This window comes from Podarcis filfolensis (assembly GCF_964270895.1).
Source record: "Podarcis filfolensis genome assembly, chromosome: 1".
Taxonomy (NCBI): Eukaryota; Metazoa; Chordata; class Lepidosauria; order Squamata; family Lacertidae; genus Podarcis; species Podarcis filfolensis.
Genome location: NC_139604.1, coordinates 41,510,177 through 41,537,520, shown reverse-complemented (window position 1 = coordinate 41,537,520; position 27,344 = coordinate 41,510,177). Strand labels below are relative to the sequence as shown.

Sequence of the window (27,344 nt, the reverse complement as noted above, 5' to 3'; positions counted from 1 at the left end):
GCTCTTTGTTGTAGGATAGCTATCAATCCTGCAACAAGGCAGGTATTCCACCCCCATCTCCCGCCACTGCTTCCATGCCCACTGCCCAATAACATTCTTTTTTGGCCTGGTGCCAGTATATAATAAGGCCTGCTGCTCTTTCACATGAACCTTAGTTTGTTTTGATAAATTGCAAGACTGAACAATATCCTCCACCAACCTCTTTTCATTCACATTGTTTACCCTCCTTACATCACTGGATTCCTGATTTGTATTAAAATGAAGGGCATTATGACCAGAGGCCTAACTCATTTACTCGCAAATGTTCTGGGACCTGTAAATCCTATCAGCAACATTGGATCCCACTATTCTTCAAATCCCATTGCCCCTGATTATTAGAGATACATGAAGGTCCCTAGGCTCTTCTTGGGCTTAACTGGAAATAAACAGATTTGTTTCCCCCAAAACTGGAAACAAGTTTCTTGAGACAATCTGAGAGTGTCATGAAATGAAAGGATCCCTTCCACATGAGCCCCAAGGCATTCTTTCCATCCTTCCCATTATTAACTTGAAAGAGGAGATGGTGGCAGTAGCAGCAGGGGGGAAAGTTTCCTCCCTCCCTCCCTCTCTTCCTCCACTTTTTGACACTGTTAGAAACAGCACATCAAGACTGATAGAGCACTTGGGAAGCCAAAAACTCTGTCCAAAAACTCAAGGGGAAGCAAGGGGAAAAACCTCTTCACCTTCTACCAATCTCTGCCACCGTCCCCATTTGCAGGCAAGTAAATAGAAAGGTAGGGACGCGGGTGGTGCTGTGGGTAAAACCTCAGTGCCTAGGACTTGCCGATCATATGGTCGGCGGTTCGAATCCCCGTGGCGGGGTGAGCTCCCGTCTTTCAGTCCCAGCTCCTGCCCACCTAGCAGTTTGAAAGCACCCCTAAGTGCAAGTAGATAAATAGGTACCGCTTTATAGTGGGAAGGTAAACGGTGTTTCCGTGTGCTGCGCTGGTGCTGGCTCGCCAGAGCAGCTTCGTCACGCTGGCCACGTGACCCGGAAGTGTCTCCGGACAGCGCTGGCCCCCGGCCTCTTAAGTGAGATGGGCACACAACCCTAGAGTCGGACACGACTGGCCTGTACAGGCAGGGGTACCTTTACCTTTACCTAAATAGAAAGGTGCAGAGAGTCTTTTGGAGGCTGGTAGTAAGGAATTTGGGGGATGGCAGAAACAAGGGGAGGGACGTTTGGAACTCTTATTCATTCCAGATATTGATGCTATCTGAAAAAGTATTTTCAAGGAGGGTCTCTCCTTTGAGATCACTGCTAGTTGATTTGTGAACCAGGATTGGTCAAACCTTTCCAGCATAGATGGTCAGGGTACCTGTCCCTTCCTCCTGCCAGGAGGAACTCTGGGACTTGTAGTTCTTGAAAGAGCATGCCACCTGAAGGGCATACTGTTTCTCAGCCTACTTAGCCCCATAATAACTTGTTCAATTTTTCTTTCTCTCTTTTGAAACACCCAATCAATAGCTCACCGTTTAGAATGTTTCTTTTTCTGTTGAAACATTATTTCTAATTAGATCCGGAAGACCACCAGTTTCTGATTATTACATGCGAGATAAAATTTTCATCCTCAGTTTATATTCAATTTCTTCTTCAGTGCTTTATGTGTGTGTGATGGTACTGTCACCTCTATTTTTTGCTTTCCATGGAATCCATCTTTGCTAGCACCAAGAAATGAATACTGGTACCTCCTTTTTTAAACCCCCCCCCAAAAAAAGCACTGACTGTATCCATTCTCCCACGATCTTAAAGCATTCTTGAGTGATAACACATCTTTCTCTAGTATTGGCAGAGGGGTTCATGAAATATTATGAAAGACACACTATCCTAACAGCAGAAGAGCAAAGTTGATGGAGGGTTGTTAGGACTATGTATTTAAAAAACGAAGAAATAAATACCCATTGATAGTGCAAACCTATAATTGTGTGGAAGAATAAACTGTGCACAACCCACAGGTTCTCTAGGATTTTGAAACCTATAACTATAGCCCAGCTATTGACTTTCAGTGCTCTGAAAAAGAGAGAGGAAAACAAAAGAAGCTAAGATTGGCCAAATCTGAAGCAGAAAGAATCATACAACGTGCCACTGAAGAAATACAAAATGGTTCAGCAGTTCATTTTCGATGCTGTACACAATTCTCATTAATGCAAGCTATGTAACATATTCCCCACTCATCATGCCGAGAACATAACTCTCATATTAGTATATCAGTAATTTCCTATTCCTTTCTTCATAATATTTAACTGCGTAATGCAAAGCATATCAATGTTATAAATGAAGAAGGTACATTTCGGCTATAAAGAAGAAAAAAACCAATTCCCTGAAATACGTTAGCATTATTCATGTAATTTAACTCGGCTGATCAGATTCTCCTTTTGGAGTCAAAATATTTTTCCAATCCTGCATTATAAAAAAGGAGGGGGTATGTTTTTGAGCAGTACTTCTTCCCAACTTCTCTTATCTTGATTGAGTCAATGCCATGTTTATTGCATTCAATTTAGTTTTTATCTCTTTCTTTTATTAGTAATGACGTTTGTACTGTTATAACAATTACACTGTCTTACAAACTTCCTAAGTAATATTTGTCATTTGTTGCTTTGAATGCTCTATTCAGTCCTGTGTTGGATTCATTGTATCAGTTTATTATAATCCACTCCTAGGCAACAATAGGAATGTGAAGGGACATAAAACGTCAATTTCATTTCTACAGCTTCAAGACTGAAGAGGTCATGATGACAAATGGAAGAAACTTTACTGTACTTTAGGCGATGCTGCAAGTTGCAGTCACTGCATCCGTCATTTTTTGACAAATGGCTATGAATGTCACACAATTAAAGTGAACCAGGGATCAACATTTTCCTTTTTATTCAACATATATTCCTTCGTCATTTATCCACATACTAGAAAGACCAATTACATATGGTTAGTTGACATAGCATCCTTTCAAACCTCTAATTTGTTCTATTTTGTTTGGAAGTGAATGAATCTTTAAGGGTGCACCACTATTTTTTAGGTTAATTAAACCTTGAAAGTAAGAAATGTGTAATGCTGATACCTTTATAAGGCACATATGTTTGGCCTTTTTCAGCCCATTCAGCCAATGGCTTACTGAATTATACCAAAGAGAAACATGGGCTGCTGTGTACATCAGACAAGCATTGATAGTTGCAGTGTGTAAGAATTTTTAATGGACAACATCAATAGGAGTTGATTTCAGTAGGAAAGTCAAGATTTAGCAATGCACAAATGCTCAGTCCTATTTGATTGTCCTATATGTCCACTCCTATTTAAACAAGAGGTTAAATTTAGCACACACAAAAAAGTAGGCTATTCCCATTGTGGATGATGATTACTGCTATTTGCTTACTTTATGCCAACAACCCATGGCAACACAGGTCAGTCTTTTTAACTAATGGGATTTACCTAGATCGCATACGTACCCAGCACAAAAAGATCACAAGAGCCCTGTTGGGGCATGTCTTCTACATACAGAACTCTACAAAATCTTTTAGAAACTTCTGTAGAACAATTTTGCCTCAATGTTCAAAATTTGGTGTTCTGCAAAGCTCCTGCACAAAAACAACCAAACAATTTATGGTCCAAATTGATAGATCAGTGTTCCGCTATCAGAAATCTCAAAAGTTGGCTTACTGGTGCAAACAATCTCTATCTGCTGCATTATCACCCCTAATAGATGCAGGATCTGCATGTACGTACAGATGGGATGCTTACATGTCCATATTTCCCTTACTGGTTTGGAAGGACTATTAATAGTGAGGTCAAAAGCTGAAATGCAGCCTGTTGAATTTTGTTTAGAGTTCTGTAGATTTACAATGTGGCATACCTTTCATCCATTCTGTACAAGGTAGGTGGGCACCCAACAGGGCTGTTTGTCCTATTTTTCAGGGAAAGTATGAGGAAGTTCCTTAATTCTTTATACATATATTTTTTGACTGATTATTCTCATCGACCAGAATGCATTCACTCTGGATCTATGTACAGACCACAAAGTTAAAGGAATATGGGATTCAATATAATTTATTTCAGTGGTGAGAACAACGCACAACAACAGCACCAGCAATTCTTCCCTGGCTTGCTTTTATTTTTATGCTAAAGTCCCACAAATTGATAGAAATCTGTGATTCCTACCCAGAGCAACATGCCTCTGCATATATGCAGCTTTAAATTTTATGTTGGGTTCTCCAGCTGTGTATGGATTCTATAGATCTTTTCTCCTTATCTGAAATATTTCTTTGCAGTACTGTGTTTCTGCTAGACTCGGTTCACAGGAGATGGCAAAGCATATTCATTTTTTACTTATGGTTTTATTATGCATTCCTCCTTTTGCAGCTTGCTTTTCATATGAGTTATCATATCTGGTTTCTTTTTCAGTTTGAGTACAAAAATCTATGATTTATGAAGAATGTCTAATTTAGCAACATATGCAAAGACATTAGTGCCTGCAACATGTTACAGTTTCTGATCTAAAACTTCCATATCAACGAGCACATCAATATAATGGAATGATCACTTTTTTCTAAACTAAATAGCTGTCACAGAGCAAGCTGGTCAGTTTTTCCAAAGTTTGTTTTGTTTTTTTGTTGTTCTTATCTTTTGATTCTGATGAATGTCTAGGGTGGTGTGATAAAACAAATCACAGTTAAGGATGAGTGTTGGGTTTGTATGTTAACAGCAAGCCACAATTACAGCAAAACATGTTCATATGACAACATTAAACCATGGCTTCACATTGTGTTTGTTGGCAGCAAACATACCATAGTTAAGCTGCTGGACAGGGTTCATACATGACACTAACCCATGATTTAATAATTTGATAAATCATGGTTTAATGTTATATGTGAACCAGGTCAACCCCTGCAAGCCTTCATGCTATCCTAAAGCTATTCTTGGGGATTGCAGAGAGTGACATGTAATGTGGTATAAAGGTGCTGCTTCTGGAGGAGGAAAAACTGGTGAGACTATTTACAGGGATCTTTGGATTCAAGCTGTGCTTGCAAAGTGCTTTGGAATGTTTCAAGGTGGTAAGCAGTATAAGTAGCACCAAATATAATCATCCTTTTGATAGGCCTAATTTGGATAACAGTTTGTGCTAATATGATACATCTGAAGTCTCACAAGCCCAATGAGACATGTTTATGCCATTAATTCCAAATCAATTCACTCAGTCAAAAAAAAAAAAAATCCCGAGTTTATCTGGGAATGAAGCCATTTCAATTCTGTTCAAAACCACAGCCAAATCAGCAGCATCTCCTTTCTTAGTGGAGTGTGTATGTTTTAAAAAAATCTGCTCATCTCTGCTAGCTAGTTCTTGAATTGCACGGCACGGTAATATGAGCATCAAAACTCCTTAATGAATCATCTGCACAATACACAAAACCACTCTGCCACACGAAGGGAAAAACAAAACAAATGGAAAGCTACATTTAGGTGAACGTAAGTCTCTTTGGCTAACTGAGCCTTGCAGTGGAATTACTGACGTAATAAAAGAATGGAAAGCTCATATGATCTGAAGAGAAACCAGAGTCCTCAATGTAGTAACACCTTACAAATGCAAGGTGAAAAGTTACTGGTACTTATGCCACAGCATGTTGGAAAGCACAGGTAGGCCAGCTGGCTGCCAGCACAGCCAGGGGATCAGACTAAGCATTTTAGGGTATACCCTCAGAAGTGAGGAAACATATACTTAAAATAGTAAATACAAATATGTTCTCCCCATTTCCTGAAACCTTCCTCAGGTTTCAAGTTTATTAAAACAAACATATGTCTCTTTGGTTTCAAGGGGTCTCTGGAAAATCCTATGAAAGCTAAACAGTCAATATTTCAACCTACTAAATGCTGTTATTTCACTAACGCCAATGAAATAGCCAGAAATTGCAGAAGAACATTGTTTAAAGTCATAGCCCCTTAGGATTCCATGTGTGCATGTGCATGAAACAGAGGAAATTTTACTGTGGCAAACCAAGAAAATTATTGGACTTGCACATAAATTGTATTATTCTGCACTCCAAAAGCCACATTTTGTTGCTGAATTTGTGTACTTTGGACTGTAGCATAGTGCCAAGTAATACATTCTTCCTCACTCTCCATACCAGTGCTACATTGTGACCTTCCTTTATTGTTTCTATTAAAAAAACACCCCACTTTTTCAAGAGGTTGAACACTCTTCTACTGTAAAAGTGCAGGGGCATTAATGAAGCAATTTTAAAAAAGTGTTGAAGACCAGTAAGAGATGCCTGTTCTACTTCAGTACAGTAACAAAATATTATACTTTTAAAAACCCACCTGTAAGACTATTCTCTTCTGCAGGAAAGAACCTCCCCCCCCATATCTATATGGAAATGACATCATACCACTGGCACCTGATAGAGTAAATAAAATAGAGGTGTGTTCAGGTATGCTACCTGCATGGACATCCCTCAGGGGCAGGCACACAAGCGCTGCCTGCAATGTCCCCATGCACCGTGCCCTGCACAACAAGTTCCTGACCGCCTCTGCACTGAGCAGGGAAGATGTGCAAGGGAATTTTCATTGTATTTGCTTTAAGACAAGGAGAATGCCTGGCTCTATCTACTCAAGTGAATGTGAGTAGAAGCCTCCTGCGGCAGGCCTTTTGGGGCAACATGGGGAAGGTCAAGGACAAGCACCAGAACATCAGGGTTGGGGCTTACATGTGTGCTCTGTTCCTGTCCCCAAATGCCTGAACACACCTCATTATATTTCTCTGTCATCTGCAAAAGCCCACAGAGGGTACCTCAAAAACAAAGATTGGATCTGCTTTTTAAAAAACATTCTTCTCTCAATTTTGTAACACCACAATCAATAACAAAGCTGTTGTGTCAGAAAAAAGATATAAATGGTGTGATAATTCTGATGTAAGGGAATAATATGCACCCTTCAATTAACTTTAAATGCTTTTGCTTGAACTATGATTGGAGCTGGTCACAATTCTCAACTATACCCTTGGGTTACAAAGCACATGCATGAACAAATCAATTGCTAAGAATTACAGACCATAAAAATTCAACAACATCAAACCAATTTGCCAACAAACCAACATTTTATATGTGGGAGGCACAGAGCTTAAGAATTTTTGAGGTCATGCAGGGTTGATATTTATATAGAGTAGATAACACTTCAAAGTAAGGAAAGATACAGGCTATAGGAATTAAGCATGTGGCATACTAGAAAACATCTGTTCATTTTATCCATAAGGAATTAAGAAACTGAGACACATTATTATAGCAGACCTGGTGCTGGCTCCAAATTATTGTGGTCCTGGGGCAGGATGCCCAGAGTTAAGCCCATTTCCTTGCTCCTGCTGCATTGCCTATTCAGTGTCCTGTGTTGCTTCCTTCCAGGCCCAATTCCAGATGCTCACATTGGTGATTAAAACCCTAAATGACTTAAGACCCCAAACATCTGGAAGATTGCCTCCTTTCCTACAGATCATCTCAGACGTTAAGGCCAGTAGAAGGAGACCTTTTAGTAGTTCAGTTGCTCTCAGAAAACGTGGGAGATGGCAGCCCTGAAAAGGGTCCTCTCTAAGATAGCCCTTAAATCATGGAACTTCCTTGCCATGGCTGTGTGTCCACAATTTCTGTTGTGTAGCTCCTGCTATACACTGAGGAAGCACCTCTTTATCCTGGTTTTTGACACATTAGGTATTTTGGTTTGTAGGACCCACATCTTATTCTTTGTTTAACCTTCACAGTACTACTTTTGCTGGAGACTGTTTTACTGGTTCTTAATTGCATAATTAGACCAGCCGTCCCTCTGCAATATGAGACCAGCTGGTTGTTGCCATAATGCTGGGGCCACTGACTGCCCTCCTGCTTAAACCGCAGTGTGCATGTGTGTCAGTGGGATGTAGTGACTTTTCTCCCCCCTGGAGAGAGGAAGAAGGTGGAGCCGGCAACCATCCTGGACATGGCCCACTGCAAAGTACATAGCAGACTAGTAATAGACTGACTGATATTTCCCCCAACTGTACAATAAATAATACATTATATACAATCTTGGCTTCAGTACATTAGCTTTGCACTAATAATATGATATATATTGTGATTTATTATGCTACACTACAAAGTGCTGCCTGTTTTCTGGCAGGCTTCCTATGCTTTTTAACACGAGTTCAGCCATGCCTTCAGCTTCTCCTGACACTGAAGTGCAGTGATGGAAAGAAAAATGCTCCTGCCACACAGCAGCAAAATATGTAGGAACCCTGCCAAATAAAAAAACAAACAGGGAATTGGACACCTTAGCAGAGGTTCCCTCCAAAAAGTATTGTTAGGGAAGCAGTCTGAAATCACCATTTTATCATTTTATTCATGCTTTAGGATTCTATTTAATTGAGCCACAGAGCCATGGCACACTGCTCTTTTGACAACAGAGTAAACTCATTCTGTCCATCTTGACACCTATGCTTCCTTCCCACTAAACCTTCACATTTTTCTTCGAAGTGGAATTACAGGCGCATAACACTTTTGTTTAAAACAGACCCCATTATAGATCTAAATTGCTTTATGGAAGGCATGACATTTTTTGCCTGTGCAAAATTTCAGGGGCAGTTTGCTTATCACAGGCACTGCTCCTCATTTGTCATCCTGCAGCGTTTAATACTAAAATAGGTAAATCCTATGTGTTTTATTGAGCTCTCAAGAGTTTGCTGTCTTCGAGATGGTAAATATTAAAAACCAACCCAACACGCTGCTGCACAACAATGTGCTGGAGAAAAATTACCTACAACCCTGCAATTGGTGTATTGCTCCCTCATCAGCCTCTCTCCCAAGCAGCACTGTTTTCTGATCCCTTCAACCAAAATTTACCCAATGCTGCATTTATACATTCCAGAAATATGTCCCTGTATTTAAGCCATGCAAAACCAACAACCACCCCAATTCTTCATATCTGACATAGAACAAACCAAAGAGATTAAATGCATTTGTAGCTTGAGATCTTAGATGCCACAAACCAAGGTTGTTGCTTTTCATAGCATTTATCTTCCTCAGATAATTGTGATTTCTAAGCATTTTAGCAGTGGAACATCTAGTTCCTTTCCTTTATTCTTTTCGGTGTAGTTGTATTGACATCATTCTTTAATAAAAAGTAAAGCTACTTTATGTTTTTCCACATAAACGAAACACTTTTCAAAATGGCATTTATTCTGTTTTGGCTTGAGAGGTGTTAGGGCTGTCTGTCTGTCTTTGATTGCATATATATTAAAAGTATCGATGTATCTTTTGTGTCTTTCCACTTCAATGTTTACTTTTTCGGTGATGGACCAACTAACTCTCTGTTCCACCTAGAAGTGTCCCTTCCTCAATTTCTCCCCCTCTGTATTATGCACATTGCCATGACTACTAAACTAGACTTGCCAGACATTGCTAGACACAAGGCTGATGGACATTTGTGAATGACAGACTTTCAGAGTTAAACACAGCACAAACCAGAGCCTGGTGTCTAAAGCAATCCAGTATTTACAGCCAACTCTAAGCAAGCTTACAGTAAAAACAGAGTGAGTAAAAGGGGAAACAGTAATCACATAAACAAGGCAACACAAACACTTTGACAAACACATTTTAGTTGGCTTTTAATTAAAAATAATAATTAATTTCCTGATTTTTAAAATAAAAAAACCCCAGGTAGTTTTGCTTGGCCATAATTTCGGCAGGACATGTGAGGCTAAAAACTGAAAGAGCAAGGGCAGAAGAAACAGCAGCTGACAGTCGTTTTTCACACGTTGTACTAAGCCTAAGGAAAATGCCACACTGTAGAATATCAGGCCAGGACTGGGAAGGCCCAGGTTCAAATTGCTGTGAAGCTCACTGGAAGACCTTGGGCCACTCAGTAACCCAGTGTGCACATAAAGCTACGCCAAACCATGACTTAGCATGAATAAGCAAATGTGCCAGTTCTTGGAACAATTATCATAGCTGCCGTGCTCCTCTCCCATGTCCTCCTGCTGCTGTGCTACCTGGTGCTAAGCTGTGTATAAGAAGGATGCAGGAGGTGATGCTAATTTCCTTGTCACCGCTCTCCCTGCTAGTTCACATGAAGATGCAAGTGAGCCAGAGGTGACAGAATGGCAGCAGCTGTGGGGCATTACAAAGATGCTCACAGCAGCTGCAGAAAAAGGCAGGATGCTAAAACATCAGGGAGAGGTCCCGGGCATAAATAAAGAGAGAAGAGAGAGGGCATTTGAAGAGTGTATAGGATATGGAGAGGCTACAGAGCAATGAAAGTGAAACCAGGAGAGAAAGAGTTGGATTACCAGGAGAGATAAAAGTATATAGAAAGGAAGCAGGCCTCAGTTAGCAAGCCCCGTGGAGAGCCAGGGGAGAGAAAGGAAGAAGCGCAAAGGCGAGGAAAGAAACCACAACATGAGACTGTGGTTAGGGACTGTTGGGAAGAAGGTACAGGTCCTGCAATGAAAAAGGCATGTACGCACAACTGGCAAAGGTCCCTTCCGAGGTCTCCAACAGGAAGAGACAACCAGATGCTCTAAGGATCTTTGGGTTTGTGGCTTGTGCTGCTTCAGACAAACCACAAGCAGTAAGCCAAGAACAAACCTTGGTTACAGATCATGGAGTGAGACAAACTACAGCTTAGCCCCTGGTAACACAGCAGCAGCTGCATTAGGAGAAGAGCACAGTGGCTGCGATCTTAGCTCTGGAAACTGGCCTGTTTGTTCATTCATGTTATGCCATGGTTTGGGTTGGTGTTACGTGTGAACTGGGTCACTGCATTTCAGTTTAATCTACCTAACAGGAAAGCTGTGAGGATAAAACTGGAGGAGGGGAAGAGAATTGTATACTCTGTCTTGAGCTCCTTGGAGGAAAGGCAGAGGATACATTAATTATATAAACAGGCTCAGAGCATGTGGCTGGGCTATATAAACTCATCTTAAAACCTTGGCTATATGTAACTGCATTTCTGTAATCTGTTTGTTGTTTTAAAAAATAAACCAAGTGACTCCGGATCTTAATGGAGGTTTCAGTTGTGCACGCACGTTCTCTCACTCTGCATATATTTTAAAGAGCAGTGCTGTTTATAGTCATAGCGCATTATTTGATGCACTGTGGTTTATTGCAAAATGGCTTAAAGCAGCTATAAGCAACCTTCCAAATTTCAGCTTGTAAAAACTGACAACACTGAACGCCAGCCGATCTTTAATGTTCGGCATTCACAGGATGTTGCTACGAAAGTCGCTGCCACATATATATATGTAACTTGCCTCAAGGAAAGAAAATGCTTAAAAGTTCCTTTTACTCTTCCCTGCAGTCCATGTGACATTTTCAATCCGGACATCCATAAATAGTAATGATGCGTGCAGAAAAAGAAAGCAAACCAGACATATCCCTCAAGAAAGAAGAGAGGTAATAGCATCAAAGAAAGCAAGAAAACTCACACTAGGGATCTTTTTGCTCTTGCCATCTTTAGTGGAAGTTCCATTCAGCTGCTCAATAAAACTGTAATGTGCTAATTGTTCAGGTCCATCCTCTCCATAATGGCCACAGAGACTGTGCTGGTATATATCCAAGATAGACATGGGTCTCCCCATAAAGGACTTTCTCACACTATTTTCTTCTTGCTCAGCTAAGGACAGATTTGAAATAAGAATAAAAAGCACACACGCTTTGTACATTTCTTTGAGAAAAAAGCCTACACACTGCTTGGCATGCTGTGTGTTTGTTCAATGTGAAAAATGGCGCAAGACAAGTGGAAACATTAGGGCTAAGGCTATAACATCCAAAATGATCCCCCATCCAATGTTATGAATGGCATGGTGTAATTTAAACTCACAAAAGCAAGGTGATTCTGGGTTACAATTCAAGCTAATGATTCATGCTTTAAAAAAAAAGAAAAAAGAAAAAGGAATAAAGAAAGGAAAGTATATGAGATAAGCGTTTCTATTTTAAATAGTAGGTAATTTCCTTGAAGTGAAATTGCTAATTTCACTTTAATATAGTGTTTTGGGTGTTAGTTTAGCTTAAATCTCTATCTTAATCATTGTGGCTCATCTGCCCTACATACCTTGAGGATATGCCTAGTTTCTAGTTTTAAACATCCTTTTCTTCCTGCCAATTACATTTTTAGTTGGTCATCTTGCTAATCTTAAATGCTTAAGTGAGAGAGGCAGAGAGAGAGAGACTGGCTGCTGAGTTGATACCTCATTTTTATGGCCATCATGAATTTCACTATCTACATTAAATAATGTGCTATTCTTACATATCAATTCTCTATTTACTGAAGAAGAAGAAAATCATTCAGTTTTAGCATTTAGAAATGAAATCTAGTAAAGCTGAATGAGAGTATTTTTAAAAACCTATTTAGGGGAAGGTCCTCTGGTTCCTGGGATGATGTCCTGGGGTCCAAAGGCTTTTTTAATATTCCCCTCCCCATAAACAGAGGAGGAGAAACACAGCTGGAGCAGGAGGTCTAAACTCAGAGGCCTCCTAATTGCCAATGCGGAAACCTCCACATTGTTATTCCTACATTCTTGCTGCTCCAGTGACCACGAGGGCAAAAGTAAGATTTTCTGATAGTGTGTTGGGGCTGCTGTCAATGTATACTATTTTCTGGGGGTTCTTTTTCTGGGGGGGGGGAGACTGCTGATGCAAGGTCCCCTAAAAGAAAAGAAAAAACCCTGTCCCTTCCACATACACACAGAGCTTCTTCCTTGGCATTGGCAACCCAGGTTCTGTCAACTCATCCACTCAATCACACACACCCCTCACCAAATCTGGTGATTGTTCTGCCCAAAGGTTCATTTTTATAGATTTTAGTTTACCTAATTATGCAAGTTCCATTCATATATTAGTAAGTAGGTTTAAATCTTGAAGTTCTGCTTGGGAGAGTAAACATGATCCGGCCCAGCTCGAAGATTATGCAGCCTGGTCCTAACCATTATTATTTTTTGTTTTTCTTTTAAAAGCAGCTTCCACTAAATTCAGTGAGACCTGCTAGTAAGTATGTTTAGTATAGCAGACTCCTGATGTACCATGTCTTCCCAAATGTGTTAAAATACTACCAAGGAACAAGGATTATGGTTACTATGAAGACAAAGACATACATTTTGGTCAGAGACAAGAGTCTGTCACTAAAGGCCTGATTCGCTGATCTACACAGTAATCTCTATACGAGTCACCATATGTGCCTAACCTTCCATGCACTTATTACAGCTGTCAATCACAACAGCTGCTCCAGGCACTCCTGGCCCTTCCAGCCCCCCACACACAACAAGCAACGAGAGCCATGTGGCCCAAGCACCTTCCCAGCAGTTGCTCATTTTAATTTCAGCCATCAGAGAAGGAAAAGGGAAGTGGTGCTTTGAGGCTGTTTTGTTTTCTTTTTTCTCTGGCTTGGCTGCTTGTCCCTGCTCATAATTGCAGAGGCTAGTAGCTGAGCTAGAAAGAGAAAAGGGAATGGGTGGGGGGAGAGAGAGAACAGCCCAGCAGCCTAATTTCCTTCTTCCGCTCTGGTTGATGGAATGAAAGTGAGGTGCTGCCAAGGAAGGTGAGTGACCAGAGGCAGCAGCAACAGCTTCTGAGCTTGCAGCAAAGCACTATAATTTTTGACTGGAAGCTTGAAGGGATATTGCAGGAAGATTCAAATGTAGGTGGCATGAAAGATGCCCACAGAATTATTCCCATCCAAATATCTCTTTTGGGTTTACTAAAATATAATTTGCAGAGCAACAATGTGATGATATTAGCTAGCCATTCTCCTTAAAAACAACGGAGTCTTGGGGCACCTGAAAGATCATGGTGCTACAAAACTATTTTGTCGCTTTTGCTTCAACACACTAATATGGCTACTGCTCTGGAAACCATTTTTATGTGTTGTTTTTTACTGGAGTATTTCAGGATTTTCTTCAGACTCTTGTGCATTTGCAGTCTGTTGCAAGTTTTCAGTTCATGTCTCTCTCCTCCCCCCCCCCCACCAATTATGGGGTAATAATGTGCACAAGCGTGTATGTGCATTGATTAAATCACAGCACAAATAAGGAGCACGGCTTCAATCACACAGTCACTTCAGCATTTATTTATTTTCGCACTGCAATTTAATGAATGTATAGAGATGCTTTAACAGAGAAAGGAAATCATATCAGATAACCATTCCTTTTTGCACCTTGTTTAAAATAATGTACATGTGCACATCAGTAACATGTACTGGATGTTTTGGATAATTGGGAAATTAATTTTAGAGACTTTACAGTTTAAACTAGAAAATCACAGAGCAGAGCTAGCCTGCAGATAGTTGTTCATTGTTACATAAACTTGTATTAGGGATGGCATTTGCACCCCTACTCTGCCTGAAAGCACTCAGAACCATTTGAATGTTCAGCTGCAGCACTCTCTGACACCTCTACCTCCTCCTTACCCTTGGCCATAAAACCTCCCAAAAGCTTACATAGAGCAAGTTGGGGGTGGCAGCAGTGGGAAGTCCCTTCACTGCTTGTAATGTCATCTTTTCTGCTGAGTCCCTGAGAACTGACCATGAATCCTAGGATCATTGGCAGAAAAATGTGGAATCACCCACCACCATCTCCCCCAAGGTAAGGTGCTAGGGGTTTTTTTTAAGTGTGGAAGGGGGCTAAGAAGCAGGCACTCCAGCAGGGTCTTGTGTCTGCTCTCAAGAAACTCAAGCAGGTTTATTTGCATAGTAATAGTTGATACATTGAATTCCTAACCAACCCTCACTTGCACTCAATATAAAATGAACTTTAAAAAGCTCCGATTGGCTTACAAGCTCTGGTGTATATACAAGAACACTTGGAGGTATGAATATATGTTGAGTAGCAAGTTTTGACTTGATGCACCATGGGTGGTGTGTGTGTGTGTGTGTGTGTGTGTGTGTGTGAGAGAGAGAGAGAGAGAGAGAGAGAGAGAGAGAGCTGTGTTGGTTTGGAACTGGTAGTAACATAGCAACCTAAAGATAGAGCTATAAAACCAGGAAGTCCCAGGTTTGAATTTTCCTTTTATCAAGGTCTTAGGAAACCCACTCTCTCTCTCTCAAACAGCCTCCAATCAGAAAATATGAGGTTAATACCGATCTATCTTACAGGGTTGTTGTAGTAATTACAAGACAATCTGAGTGAAGCGCTTTGACCACTCAAAAGCATTATGTATGGTCTATCCATCCATTCACCCATCCATCCTTAAATTGATTCTGGCATCAACAAGATGCTGTATAGTAAAAAGTTTTGATCCCAGCATCTGGGTTGAAGGGTGTGTGTGTACCACTATGGACTGTTCACACCCTAGAATTCCCTGCCTGAAAGAGCGCTGATTAGAGATCCATATCTGCAGTCGGTGCATGTTGAACATCACAATATTTGCAAATACGTTGCTATTTCTCAAATGAGAAATAGAATATTGATTCTGGAAACATTTCAGGAGTCATTAAGTCACTGCAGAATCTCAAAAAGAGACTGCAGTTGTTTTAGCTATAAGGTAAAATAATTAGTCCTCATTTCCTTTCTTCTCAAAACAGTCTTCCTTTGATCAGATCTATTCACTATAGTTTAGTCTGCAATCTGCATATCACTGAAGTTCTGTATATGTCCCTGGGTTAGTCACAGAACTTAAACAATTTCATGTAATAGTACTTGCTCAACCATGCTTTCTTCTGCCCACTGCACAGACTCTGGGACCTGTCTCTGGAACAATTAAAAACAGTAAGCAATGAGGTGACATGGTGACTAGGTGAAAATACCCTACTGTTATGGGGTAGGGAACCTTGGGCCAAATGTGACCTTCTATGTCTCTTTATCTGGCCCTTGGGACTCTCCTCATCCCACACACCCTCCCCAGCCAACACTGGCCCTGCCATATACCCTCCTTGGCCTAGTTGGAGTGCATCCTTAAACTCTTGTTTGTCTGATGGAAGACTGACAGGAGTGTGAGATTGGGTGTAAAACTAGCCTAATGTTCAAAGGTAAAGTTTTTATTTGCTGCTGTGCCCACTTTTGCTTCTGGCCCCACTCACCACTGGAATGTCGCCCCCTAGAAGGGTGTCCAGAAGAGAATGTGGCCCTTGGATTGAAAAAGGTTTCCCAGACCTACCCTGTGCAATCTGCTGTCCTCATGAACATTAAAGAAGAAAAGGAAAATGACACAATCAGCAGCTTTGCTGGATCTGGATCAAATTTCGTTCTCATACTCATACTCTGGGATGGATTTGTAGTCAATGCCTGCACACTGCATATCAGGGATGAACTGGATGATGAACTGGGGGTTCTCAAGATGTTGCTGTTTAGTCCCAGCCAGTATGGCTGATGGTCAGTTGATGGGAGTTGTAGTCCAACATAAACTGATGGGAGTTATAGTCCAACAAGCTCCCCACTCACCCCTGATCGACATTTTAATCTCACCTTTGCACTAAAAAAGAGGATAAAATCCTACATTCTTCAAAACTGTATGCATATCTGTCTACCACTTGTTCTAGCACATTTTTAGAGAGACGGCAAATTCACCAAAATATCACACTGATTTTTTTTTGTCCTAATTTTAGTAACAATCAACAGGTATTAACTGAAATGGAATGGGTGAGGATAAAATGGTTATTTGTGAGGAGAGAACCAGAAACAGCTTTAACTGTATGTAGCAGTGTGAGCTACATAACATGGAGGTGAGGAAATTAACTTCATGGCTCATTGGGTTATTTTAAACTACCTACAAATGCAATATATATAAATACAAAGAGATATATTATTGAAGCTATAATCCAACTGAAGACGTTTTTAGTTTCAACACAGGGATTTACAACTAAAAAAGTTATAGTTTGGCTTTTAGTGTCAAACACAGCATAAGAGGCAAAAATTGATGTACATATACAATAAAAAGCACATAATGGAAAATGAGATTTGGAAAGAGATGAGAAAACGTAGACATAGTGCAAGCAAAACACAAACAGCTGCCATGACAAAGGTGGGATCAATACATCCCTGTGTACAAATTTTAAATTACCTTGCTTGTTGTTTTTCATTAAATCTACCAACTTTTCCCCTCCGGTTCCAAAATCGTTTGTTTCGTACTCCAGCTCTGTTTCGGTATCACTGCTACTGCTAGCAGAGTAAGTGCACACTCTCAGCGCCCTGTCCTGTACACAGCAACATTAAAGGACAAATCCATGACTCAGAAGAAAAAAACATTACACTGAATACAAAGGATCAGGAGTGCAGCACAATAGGCAAGCCATTTCGTCTCTCTCCAGTCTAGTCTATTTATTTAGCTGCTGCAATTTGGCATTGATTATGTAATTAAATGTCACAAATCTCTGAAAACAGATTTCATCCTCCAGCAAGTATTGTCCAGGCATAATCTATGTTCACAGTCCCTATTTTCAAGAAATCCAGTCTGGGTATATGCATAGATTCTTCTCAGGTTTATGTCATAACAAAGCATTTGAGAAAAGGTGATCTATGAGTGGTGACAAACAAGAATTCAGACTGGAACATTTACCTGCCATTACATTTGAGGACTGAGCAAGGCATTATCTCAGCAAATAAATATCCTCCAACCTGCGTTTCCCAGCATCAATCCCTGGCATCTCTAGGTGGAAGAGCTAGATAGACCAATGGCCAGACACAGTAGAATGCAACTTCCTATGTTCCTAACAGCAGTGGCGTAGCGTGGGGGGTGCAGGGGGGGCGGGCACACCGGGCGCAACATCTGGGGGTTAGGGGGCGCAAATCCACGGGTTAGGGGGCACAAATCCACGGGTTAGGGGGCGCAAATTACTTGCCTTGCCCCAGGTGCTGACAACCCACGCTACGCCACTGCCTAACAGGAATATGGGGGAATGGAGATACTGATGGATGAACATCAGTGGGCAAGAGGGGGGGAATTGCATTAAATTAAATGAATTTGATTTGATCTGCAATAATTTAGAAAATAAATAAAAATAATTTGAAAAAAGAGAAAAGTTTGGTGTGGGGGCTTCATCTCTTAAGGAGCCATATTATAAGCTCTTATGTCAAAGATTCCTCCTCTGTAAACTTATTGTTGTCCTAACAATAATTACCAATTTATTTATACAGTCTGCAAATTAAAGGGTAAAACACACACAGTTTATTGTTAATTACGAATACTCACAATACATCATTAGATGGAAGGTGATAATTGAATATGAAGTTATTTCTGTTAGGTTGTTAGACTAATATTACACAAAGTACTTAGCAATCTGGTTACTTTACTACTCTTCCTGGTACCCAAAATCTAACATTTGCAGTGGTTGATACTTGCTTCCCATTGGTGGCCTGGGCCAGTCACACTCATGAGAAAATGGAACACAGGAACCTGCTTTATACCAACTCAGACCATTGGTCCTTCTAACTCAGTACTGTCTACTCTGACTGGATGTAGCTTTCCAGGGTTCCAGGCAGGAGTCTTTCCCAGTTCTATCTGGAGATGCTGGGAATTCAAGCTTGGACATTCTGTATGCAAAGCATACAGTTCTACCTCCTTCACGTGTAGGTAGAGCAAAACGAAACTATAGCCCCATTGTCTGTTGCCTGAGCTACTTAAAGGAAATTATATATGTGTCCGGTTTGCCTCTTTCATTTGTACCTTGGCTTTAATAGCTTTTTTGCTGCTCCAATCCGGAAACATCTTGTTGCCACATTTTTCTTTTTCTGAATGCTTTAATGATACAGAAGTCAGAGAACTCTCTTCTTGTCCACTTTTTTTCACAGGGCTCATTATTCCTGGGTAAGAGAAAGTAGCAGCAAAAGATTTTGAACATTAGAGTGTGAAAAATAGCGTTTGATTCCATTTCCGTGAAAGGGTCAAGTTCTTTCACTTGATCCACCCTGAATGCACTGCACTTCTATAAAGACGAGCTTTGCTTAATGTGTTAGGAAAGCAATATCTGAAATGGTTACCTAGTAAATGGGGAAGAGACATCCACTGGACAGAAGAGGAAAAGGAGAAATGAGTCTCCAGAGCCACATCCCTTAAATAGCCCAGAAAACATTTACGAACCTCTATTGGATTTGGTTTTCATGTATACATTTTTTTAAATTAAATTTTAAATATTTATTTATTTATTTAGCTAGCAATAATGAGGACTAGATTGTGCAACATATCCCACACAGGCCCCATCTCACACAGGTCCCAATTATGATTCCAGTAAAATGGATTTGCACTTCCATGTAAATAACTCATGAGTAAAGAACACTGGGTGGACAGTTCAATGTCACCCCTTGTTTTTGTGACATGAAGGGTTCCGAAACCGTTCTTTCCATTTCCCACAGTTTCTTTCAGTTCCCAATGTGTTTGGGTGGCAGGAAGGGTAAATACAGATAGACCTAGATCAGGAGTAGGGTATCTGTGGTCTTCCATATGTTGTTTGTTGTTGGACTATGATTTCCACCATCCCTGACCATGGGCCAATAATTTAAACTGGCAGACTTTAAGAAAAATATCTCAGCACAAATGCTTTCAGCCAACTCATTTCTTTCTTTCTTTTTGAAACAGCATTGTGTAGAACAAACATGCAAGTAAATCCACTGTGTTTTGTAGAATTCACTGATAATTGTTGTGTGTGTGTATGAGAGAGGGGGAGGGAGGAGATGGGGGAGATGGGTCAGATGATAAAATTTGAGAATGGGAAAGTTGACCTCCCAATCTGCTATATACTACTTTTTTACATTCCTTCAAGACAATTTAATTAAGAAACAAACCCTGGAAGCCTGGTGCAGTGAATATTAGCATTAAGTTCAGGACAATCTTATTGCTACTGACTTCTTATGAAGCAATTCAGTGCTTGCAGTTTCTATTCAATTTGTTATAATGACAGTGTTTAATCATGAAGTCTACTGCATAGCACACTGCTGAATTGAGGTCACACATGTAGCTATCCAAGCATGTAGCATATAATCTATAACTAAGATTTCTCTTCTGAATCTCCCTTAGTTGTGTTATTAATTAACAATACACTTTTTAACACACACACACACACACACACACACACAATAACATGAATTAAAAATATCTTTTCTTTTGCTTTGATTTGAAATGAGCAGGGGAGTTTCCAATGAAGGGTGTACAATTTGTGTGTTTGCATTCCATTATAACTACGGTGCAAAACTGCACTGGGAATATTGCTAAATCAACTAAATTCCAACATGTTTAATTAGAATACTTCACATAAACTCACAAGAATCTTTAATGCTGCCTATTTACTCTTTTGCTCAATTTAAATATTGACACATTAGCAAAACATTATTTGGTACACTTGCCATAGACTTCAGCCAAATCTCTAATTCTCACATGGATATGGGAGGGGGGTAGAGAGTGATTCTGTTTCATAGTTATGCAGGCTAAACATATTACGGTGGTCCTTTTGCATGAGTCCCCCCCGCCACCTCTCCTTTATGAAGCACTTAGAAAGCCTGATTCAGAACTTAGTCGAGTTGAAGTTAACAAGATCTAAGCAGACTCATTTTATTCCCATCTAATGGAAGAGTAAGTGGGTGAGTCCTGGTCCTAACATGGAGGCAGGGACATGGGAACTAGCCAAATGTCTCACAGGTTACATCAACTACCATGTTTAAACAGGCTGGCAAGGCCAGCTCCACCATCTTGTCATTTGCCTCAGGCAGCAAAATGTCTTGGGCTGGTCCTTCCAGCGGAGATAAGTTTTTTGGTCCAGATCTTCAAATGATCCAGAGAATACAGAATGTTTCAACAGGTCTTGTCCTAAATGTCTATATAATTGCTTGGCTTTGGATTTGTATCTGTCATCCTTGCATAGATCTGGGTGTTCTTTGCATGCTGCAGGACTGGATGGCTGTCTTTAAAGATTTCTTTAAATATTGTTTTATTAACAATAACAATTAATAAAATTATGGTCTCAGTTATTATTCAAATAATGGGTTGGTACCTTGATTTTGGGTTCCTAAAGATAATAATTATATTGGCTCAACCCCAAGGTGCTTCAAATTACCTTGGGGTTGTGGATTAAGCAATGCTAGCCTTATCTAACTCATTATCACAAGCCTTTACTTTCCCCATTTGACTAATCACTAATGCATCTCTAACAGAAGTCACATGGCTAATGTATAGAAAAGATGGGATTTTGACACATGGTTCTCATAAGGCAGAACATAATACAGCTGATCACTAATAAAATACATTAATTCTAGAGGGACTGGGGAAAGATATACATGAGAAAGCTGATAACTTACCATATTTTTCCGTGTATAACACGTCCCCGTGTATAAGATGACCCCTATTTTGGGGGGCTACATATTAAGAAAATGGGGTGAGATTGCCCAGAGTTGTTGAGCTTTTTAAAGGGGGGGTATTACCAAAAATTGCTCAACCACCTGACCTATGCTATCACTCACATGCGCCACAAAAGCCACCTATCCTCTGTCCCACTGCCAGCAGAGGTCGCCAATTGCCCGCCCTATTGCCGCAACAACAGCAAATCAACACCAGCCCTTGCCGCAGCCACCAATAACACACCACTGGTTTTAGGCTCACAGCAGCAACCAATCCCATAGCCCCTCTATGCACTGTGTATAAGACAACCCCCAATTTTTAACATACTTTTAAAATAAAAAATAAAGTCTTATACACGAAAAAGTACAATACTCTCCTTTGTTTTCCTCTTCCAATCAGAACATGTCAGCCCTATCTTTGTGTGCAGAAATGAGATTTTTACATTTCATTTTCGTGTGTCCATTCCTAGAATTCTTGTCCAGATCAATTTTTCTAGCCTTTGTGGGCCCTGACTGTTGTGTCCTATGTGTCTGGAGTGTTGAGGAAAGGGTGGGATTATCCATGCATGAAAATGCAGCATGGTTGATGGGCATGGCTTAGTGTTCCCACAGTCACTGCCTCCTCCATGAGCTACCCAAAGCTGCCACTGCTTAGTAAAAGCATGAAGGGAAGAAAAGGGGATGTTAGTACTCTCTGCCCTAAATTTATCTACTAAGCTGGTTCCCTGGGGCTGGCTGTCCACAGGAATGCTGGAGAGCTGAACAGAGGAGGAAGCATGAGGAATGTGTTGAGAATGGCCTGCAGGCAACCATGAGGGTGGGGAGTCTAGCCTTGAGCATCTTGGTCTGTATTTCATTCAAAAGCCACTTTGAAGGACCATCAGGGCAACATTGGAATAGATTTCTCCCTCCTTCTCTAGCCCTCAGTTCTTAAAGTAAGCTGCTATCTCCATGATCACAACAGTGCCTTGAGTGAAGTTCTGAAAGTCAGGGATATGGTAAGCATTCAGGCAAACCTCTGTTGGTACTGATGAATGCAGGGGAGTAGGAGGAAATAGACAATACAACAAAGACAAGCGCTGCTGTGCTTCAAGCATTCATTCTAAAGGTATCTTTTCAGCCCTGAACCCCATACATAATGCAACAAATGAATAGCTTTATGCATTAGGAACTATACTGAGTATACATATAATAAAAAGTACTCCTAAGAACAACAAATGGAAGATTTGGGGACTTGGTATGCCACTTCTATTCCATGTTGTTACTGATTTATATGTTTTATATATAAGGGCACATGCTCCCTAGCTGGATTTCCAGCATTTTGTGCTCCTTGTATAGTGATGTATCCCTGTGTTGTACTCATAGTTATCAAAAACTTACATTTATTGTTAGGTTGCTTCAAGCTTTATGTTGTAAGTATGTACCCCTGGACAATGTCTGAAAACTGTACTATCCACTAGTATCTCTGCACATGATTTTGAAGAGTCATTGCCATGCTACAGTTTTCTGGAGTCAATAAGGTAAGCACATCCATGCTTTACAAAATATTCCTCTTTTCTAAACCACCCTAACAGTGCCATGAATTAAACAGGACTCTCAACAACTACACTTAACAAGCAGTGGGTGTCTTAATATAAGCTAAGCATGACACAGCTTGCATCCCTTGTAGTAGCCAGCCTGATTATGATAAAATGTCTATTATATTTCATGAAAGGTTTGACACATCAAGCTGGATAACGTTAGTTACACTTAGGTCCCATTTAAATCTATGTAAAAAGATACCAGGACTTAAATACCACTAAAGTTCAACTAACTTAATAGGGATTCAACACATGCTGATCAACAAGAGGGCAGCAGTCCATTAATCCCTGGTATTAACTTTGAAAATGTAAACATCATATTACAGGAGTAATCATGGGGACCTGTCCTTTCATTGGAAGAAAATTTCATTCCAACATTCATCAGAAGTCACCACATTCTATTAGCAAAGCAACTGCTGTTTAACTTTCACAATACTGTCATATCTATATTTAAAGAAAATTTAGGAAGCAAAAGTTGTGACATTTCTGAAGCCTCTTGGACTTGTTTTTGGTAAACATTCCTGGTGTATGCTTTAAATTTATCACTGGGCTGCTTATAGACATGGTGTATCATACAGCAATTTTTTTTATAGATTAGTATTTTATTTAACAAGATTTCCATGTCAGTGCAGTCTCCAGCTTGTTAACCTTCTGCAGTGACTTGAAGAGTCTTTTCAGCTGTACATTTCATATGTCTTTCATCCAATGTCATTAGTACAGGTCTCCACTAATGGGAACAGGCACCAGGGCACAAAAGATCTAATTTCCAGTACAACTGTCATTTTACCTGCAGAAGCTGGCTTTGGAAGGCGACTCTGAAAAGTCTGTACACCCTTAGCAGTCATGGCAGGATCTGATGTTGAATGTGTTATTATGCTCTCCACAGATCCCTGGTCCTTATTAGCTGTTGAAGGCACTTCTCGCTCAAGGGTCTTGGCTTTCTCAGAAGAAGCCGGAGGGAAACCTTGTGCAGGTGATATGAAAACGTCAGCTTCTAAATCCAGTTCTTGTTTAGAAACGTGTCGTCCAGTCGAGCGGTTTCCTGAGTCCGGAAGAGGGAAGGTTCCTATCCCACTGTCCAGCGTCCTCATTTGGCAGCAGGATTCTAAGAAAGAGGAATACAGTGTAATTTGGAGAACCTGACAAAAACTACAAAAAACAAAGGACACCTTGAAGAAACAACTTTTGTGCAGCGGTGGGAAAACGGCTTCACCCACAAAGGGCATCAGGTTCAGCCTCTAGCATCTCTAGGTAAAACATTGGAGATCTTAGAGGCCCACTGTTGGTCATAATGTACAATATTGGTCTAGAACAGACCCAGTGGATCGTAGGTTCAAACATATTTGGTACCAAAGAAGTACTATGCTTATGGTAATGGGGTCCTTCCAGTATTTTGGCTTAGATTATTTTTTCATTTGTAAGAAAAAAGTGCTGTTTCTCAACTGAAATAAAAAACTCAGCACAGAATTAATCATAGCTGCATGACTAACTTGTGTCTGTTTGATTAGGAGACATACATTATAAAAGGCCCAATTCATAATCTTCTTAAGCAAAGTGCTTAAGTATGCAATTGAATTCAGTTTAATCAGGAGCATTTGTACACAAAGCTCAAAGAATAAAACAGTTGGTAAGATGATACCTTTTGTTACAACTGTAGTATTTTGTTTTTTTCTAGGGGGACTTACATCACAGCTTTTTTCTATTATTGTTTAGACTCCACACACTGCCGTGGGCTGATTTTATTCACAACAATATATGATTATGTTCACTGAGTTAACAGAAGGCATCTCAATCCAAAAGAGTTAGCTGCTACCAGTGATTATGTTTGCCTGTTTAGCCAGTTCATTAATTATTTGTGGATGTGCCAGTCTTCAATAGCTGGGACTTCAGCAAGAAATATTGTCCCTGTTATATAACTCAAGTATGGGCATCCAAATTCATTTGCACCTCACTAGTTTATAGCACAGAAACCTCAATGCAGTATAGGAACTCTATGGGGTTACAGGCTACACAGAATAAATGTCAAGGTAGAATGTGAGTATCTTAAATCATAGGGTTTTTTTCAGGACCAATTATATATATATAGTAAACACACCTTCTAGCTATTACATGTACTTAACTTCAGATAAAATTTGGTTGAGTAGGAAAACATTCTCAGTTTACAAAAAGTGAGATTAAGAAAGCATTGGAATAACTTTGGAAGTACCGTATTTTTTGCCCTATAGGACGCACCGCCCCATATGGCGCACCTAGTTTTTTTGGGGGGGAAATAAAGGGGAAAAATTTTTTTCCCCCAGGCGCGGGGCTGGGGCGGGGGAAGCCCGAGCTTCCCCCGACCCCAGCCCCCAGAACAGGCAACTCTCCGCAAGCCGCGGGAGCCCAGCGCAGGGCTCCCGCGGCTTGCGGAGAGGTGCGCGAAGTCTGGGAGCACTGGGCTCAGCGCGCCCAGCCTTCGTCATGCAGACAACTCTCCGCAAGCAGTGGGAGCCCAGCGCAGGGCTCCCGTGCCTTGCGGAGAGGTGCGCGAAGTCTGGGCGCGCTGGGCTCAACGCGCCCAGCCTTCGTCATGCAGGCAACTCTCTGCAAGCAGCGGGAGCCCAGCGCAGGGCTCCCGCGCCTTACGGAGAGCTGCGCGAAGTCTGGGGGCGCTGGGCTCAGTGTGCCCAGCCTTCGTCATGCAGGCAACTCTCCGCAAGCAGCGGGAGCCCGGCGCGGGCTCCCACGGCTTGCGGAGATCTGCGGGAAGCCTGGAGAGCAAGAGGGGTCGGTGCGCACCGACGCCTCTCGCTCTCCAGGCTTCAGCGAAAGCCTGCATTCGCCCCATAGGACGCACACACATTTCCCCTTCATTTTTGGACGGGAAAAAGTGCGTCCTATGGGGCAAAAAATACGGTAATTTTGCTTCTGCATAGCTGACTGCCATTTCAGCACCACGGACAGCCCCCGTACATGGAATTAAAGCTCAGAGTGTGTGATCAGTTGACTCAGCTTGCTTCTTTTGTGCAGAGTATTAAGTCAGGCTTAAAAAGCAACTCTTCCCAAAGGGTGCTGGCAGTGGCAACCATAACAGCCCTGCAGGTACATTCAAATCTAATCATGCTCACCACATGGTCTGATCTATATGTATTCACTAACATTGCAGGGAGGTGGAGATGGAAGACAATCCAGAAAATATTCTGCTTTCCTAAGCCTTTTGTTTTCATTGATGAGTTTTGTTTTGACATTTTCATGTCTGTCAGTGGAGTGGTAAGGCCTCAGATATTTTATTATAGACCACATGATGCTGTAGTCTATGAATCCCTCTTTACAATAATATATTTTCTGACCACAGCATCCAACTATAACAGAAGCCTTCACTATGTCCAATTTGGCTTAATTTATTTTCCTTTTGCTGAATACCATTTTAATTCTCATTTCTAGTTTCAGCAGGGTCATTAGTTTTGTACAGTGAAGAAAACAAATACATGACAGAATCTTTCTACTTGTACAAATTAGATGCCCACCTCTTCAGCTTGCACCGTACATGTAATATCAGAAATATCAAATATTCCAGAACTGGAAGGCAATTAAATCAAATCCCCCCTTAAAGCACTGATAATGGAGAAAACTTTACAGCAGAGGTTTTCAACCTTTTTGAGTCCATGGCTCCCTTAACCAACTACATTCTTTCTGCGGCACCCCTGTGGGGCTCAGGAGCCCAGTTATGTCATCTGTTGCCTGTAGAGCTGGCAGCCCCTCACCCCTTTTTGAACACCCTTGCTTGTGGAGGCCTCCCTCAACCTCCTCTTCTCTCACCTCTCCCTGGGAGTCCTCCAGGCAGCTGCTGCTGCTGCCCCTGGTCTCTGAGCTTCTCTCCACCCCCCCCCAATAAAGGTGCTTCCCAGAAGCACCATTTGCCTGTGGAGCTTATAGCCAGGGCTGCTGCAATAAACAGCTGTGCAAGCCTTTGGAAGGCAGAGATGTGAGAGGGTATCAGAGGAGGGAGGGAAGAAAAGAGGGACAGAGGCCAGTGTTGCCCACAGCATCCCTGACTATCATTCAAGGCACCCCAGGGTCCCATGGCACACTGACTGAAAACCACTGCTTTACAGAAATGAATTCAAATGTCTAGTGGCAAAAGGGAATGATGTAGACAAAGAAACCGAAACTGCTATAGGCAGCCATATAGAAAGGCAGCACACTCTTTCACAACCAGAGCTTGCAATTCTCAAAAGATTTATTTCCAAGGGAGAAAAACTCCAGCCCAAGCCTCTTTTGTTCTCTGAATTCTAGAGTCAAGACAGCTACATGCTGTAACTCTGTTTACGGCAGCTCCTCCCTCCTTCCTCTCCCTCTGTACATTTTGTGTTGGATCCCTGCTTATGGCTGTCAATGGAACTATAATTTTGGTTCCTATCATCAATCTACATTTATGGGGTTTGTGATGGAGTGGGAAATGATGACTTATGCACTGAGTCCTTCAAATGAAGAA

At 41.0% G+C, this 27,344-nt stretch overlaps 1 protein-coding gene across 13 annotated transcripts in view; it reads right to left on the bottom strand.

Moving 5' to 3' along the window:
- The window catches only part of NCKAP5 (NCK associated protein 5), a 605,696-nt gene that overhangs the window by 32,273 nt on the left and 546,079 nt on the right, over nucleotides 1–27,344 (bottom strand). For 12 of the 13 annotated variants that reach the window (XM_083581664.1, XM_083581665.1, XM_083581669.1 and 9 more), the window contains 4 exons: nucleotides 23,661–23,978; nucleotides 18,634–18,770; nucleotides 17,032–17,164; nucleotides 11,469–11,656 (listed from right to left, as the gene is read on the bottom strand). In XM_083581664.1, coding sequence (XP_083437790.1) covers nucleotides 11,469–11,656; nucleotides 17,032–17,164; nucleotides 18,634–18,770; nucleotides 23,661–23,978 — 776 coding nt within the window. The remainder of the gene's footprint in view (nucleotides 1–11,468; nucleotides 11,657–17,031; nucleotides 17,165–18,633; nucleotides 18,771–23,660; nucleotides 23,979–27,344) is intronic. The other variant, XM_083581662.1, reaches the window with a different exon arrangement.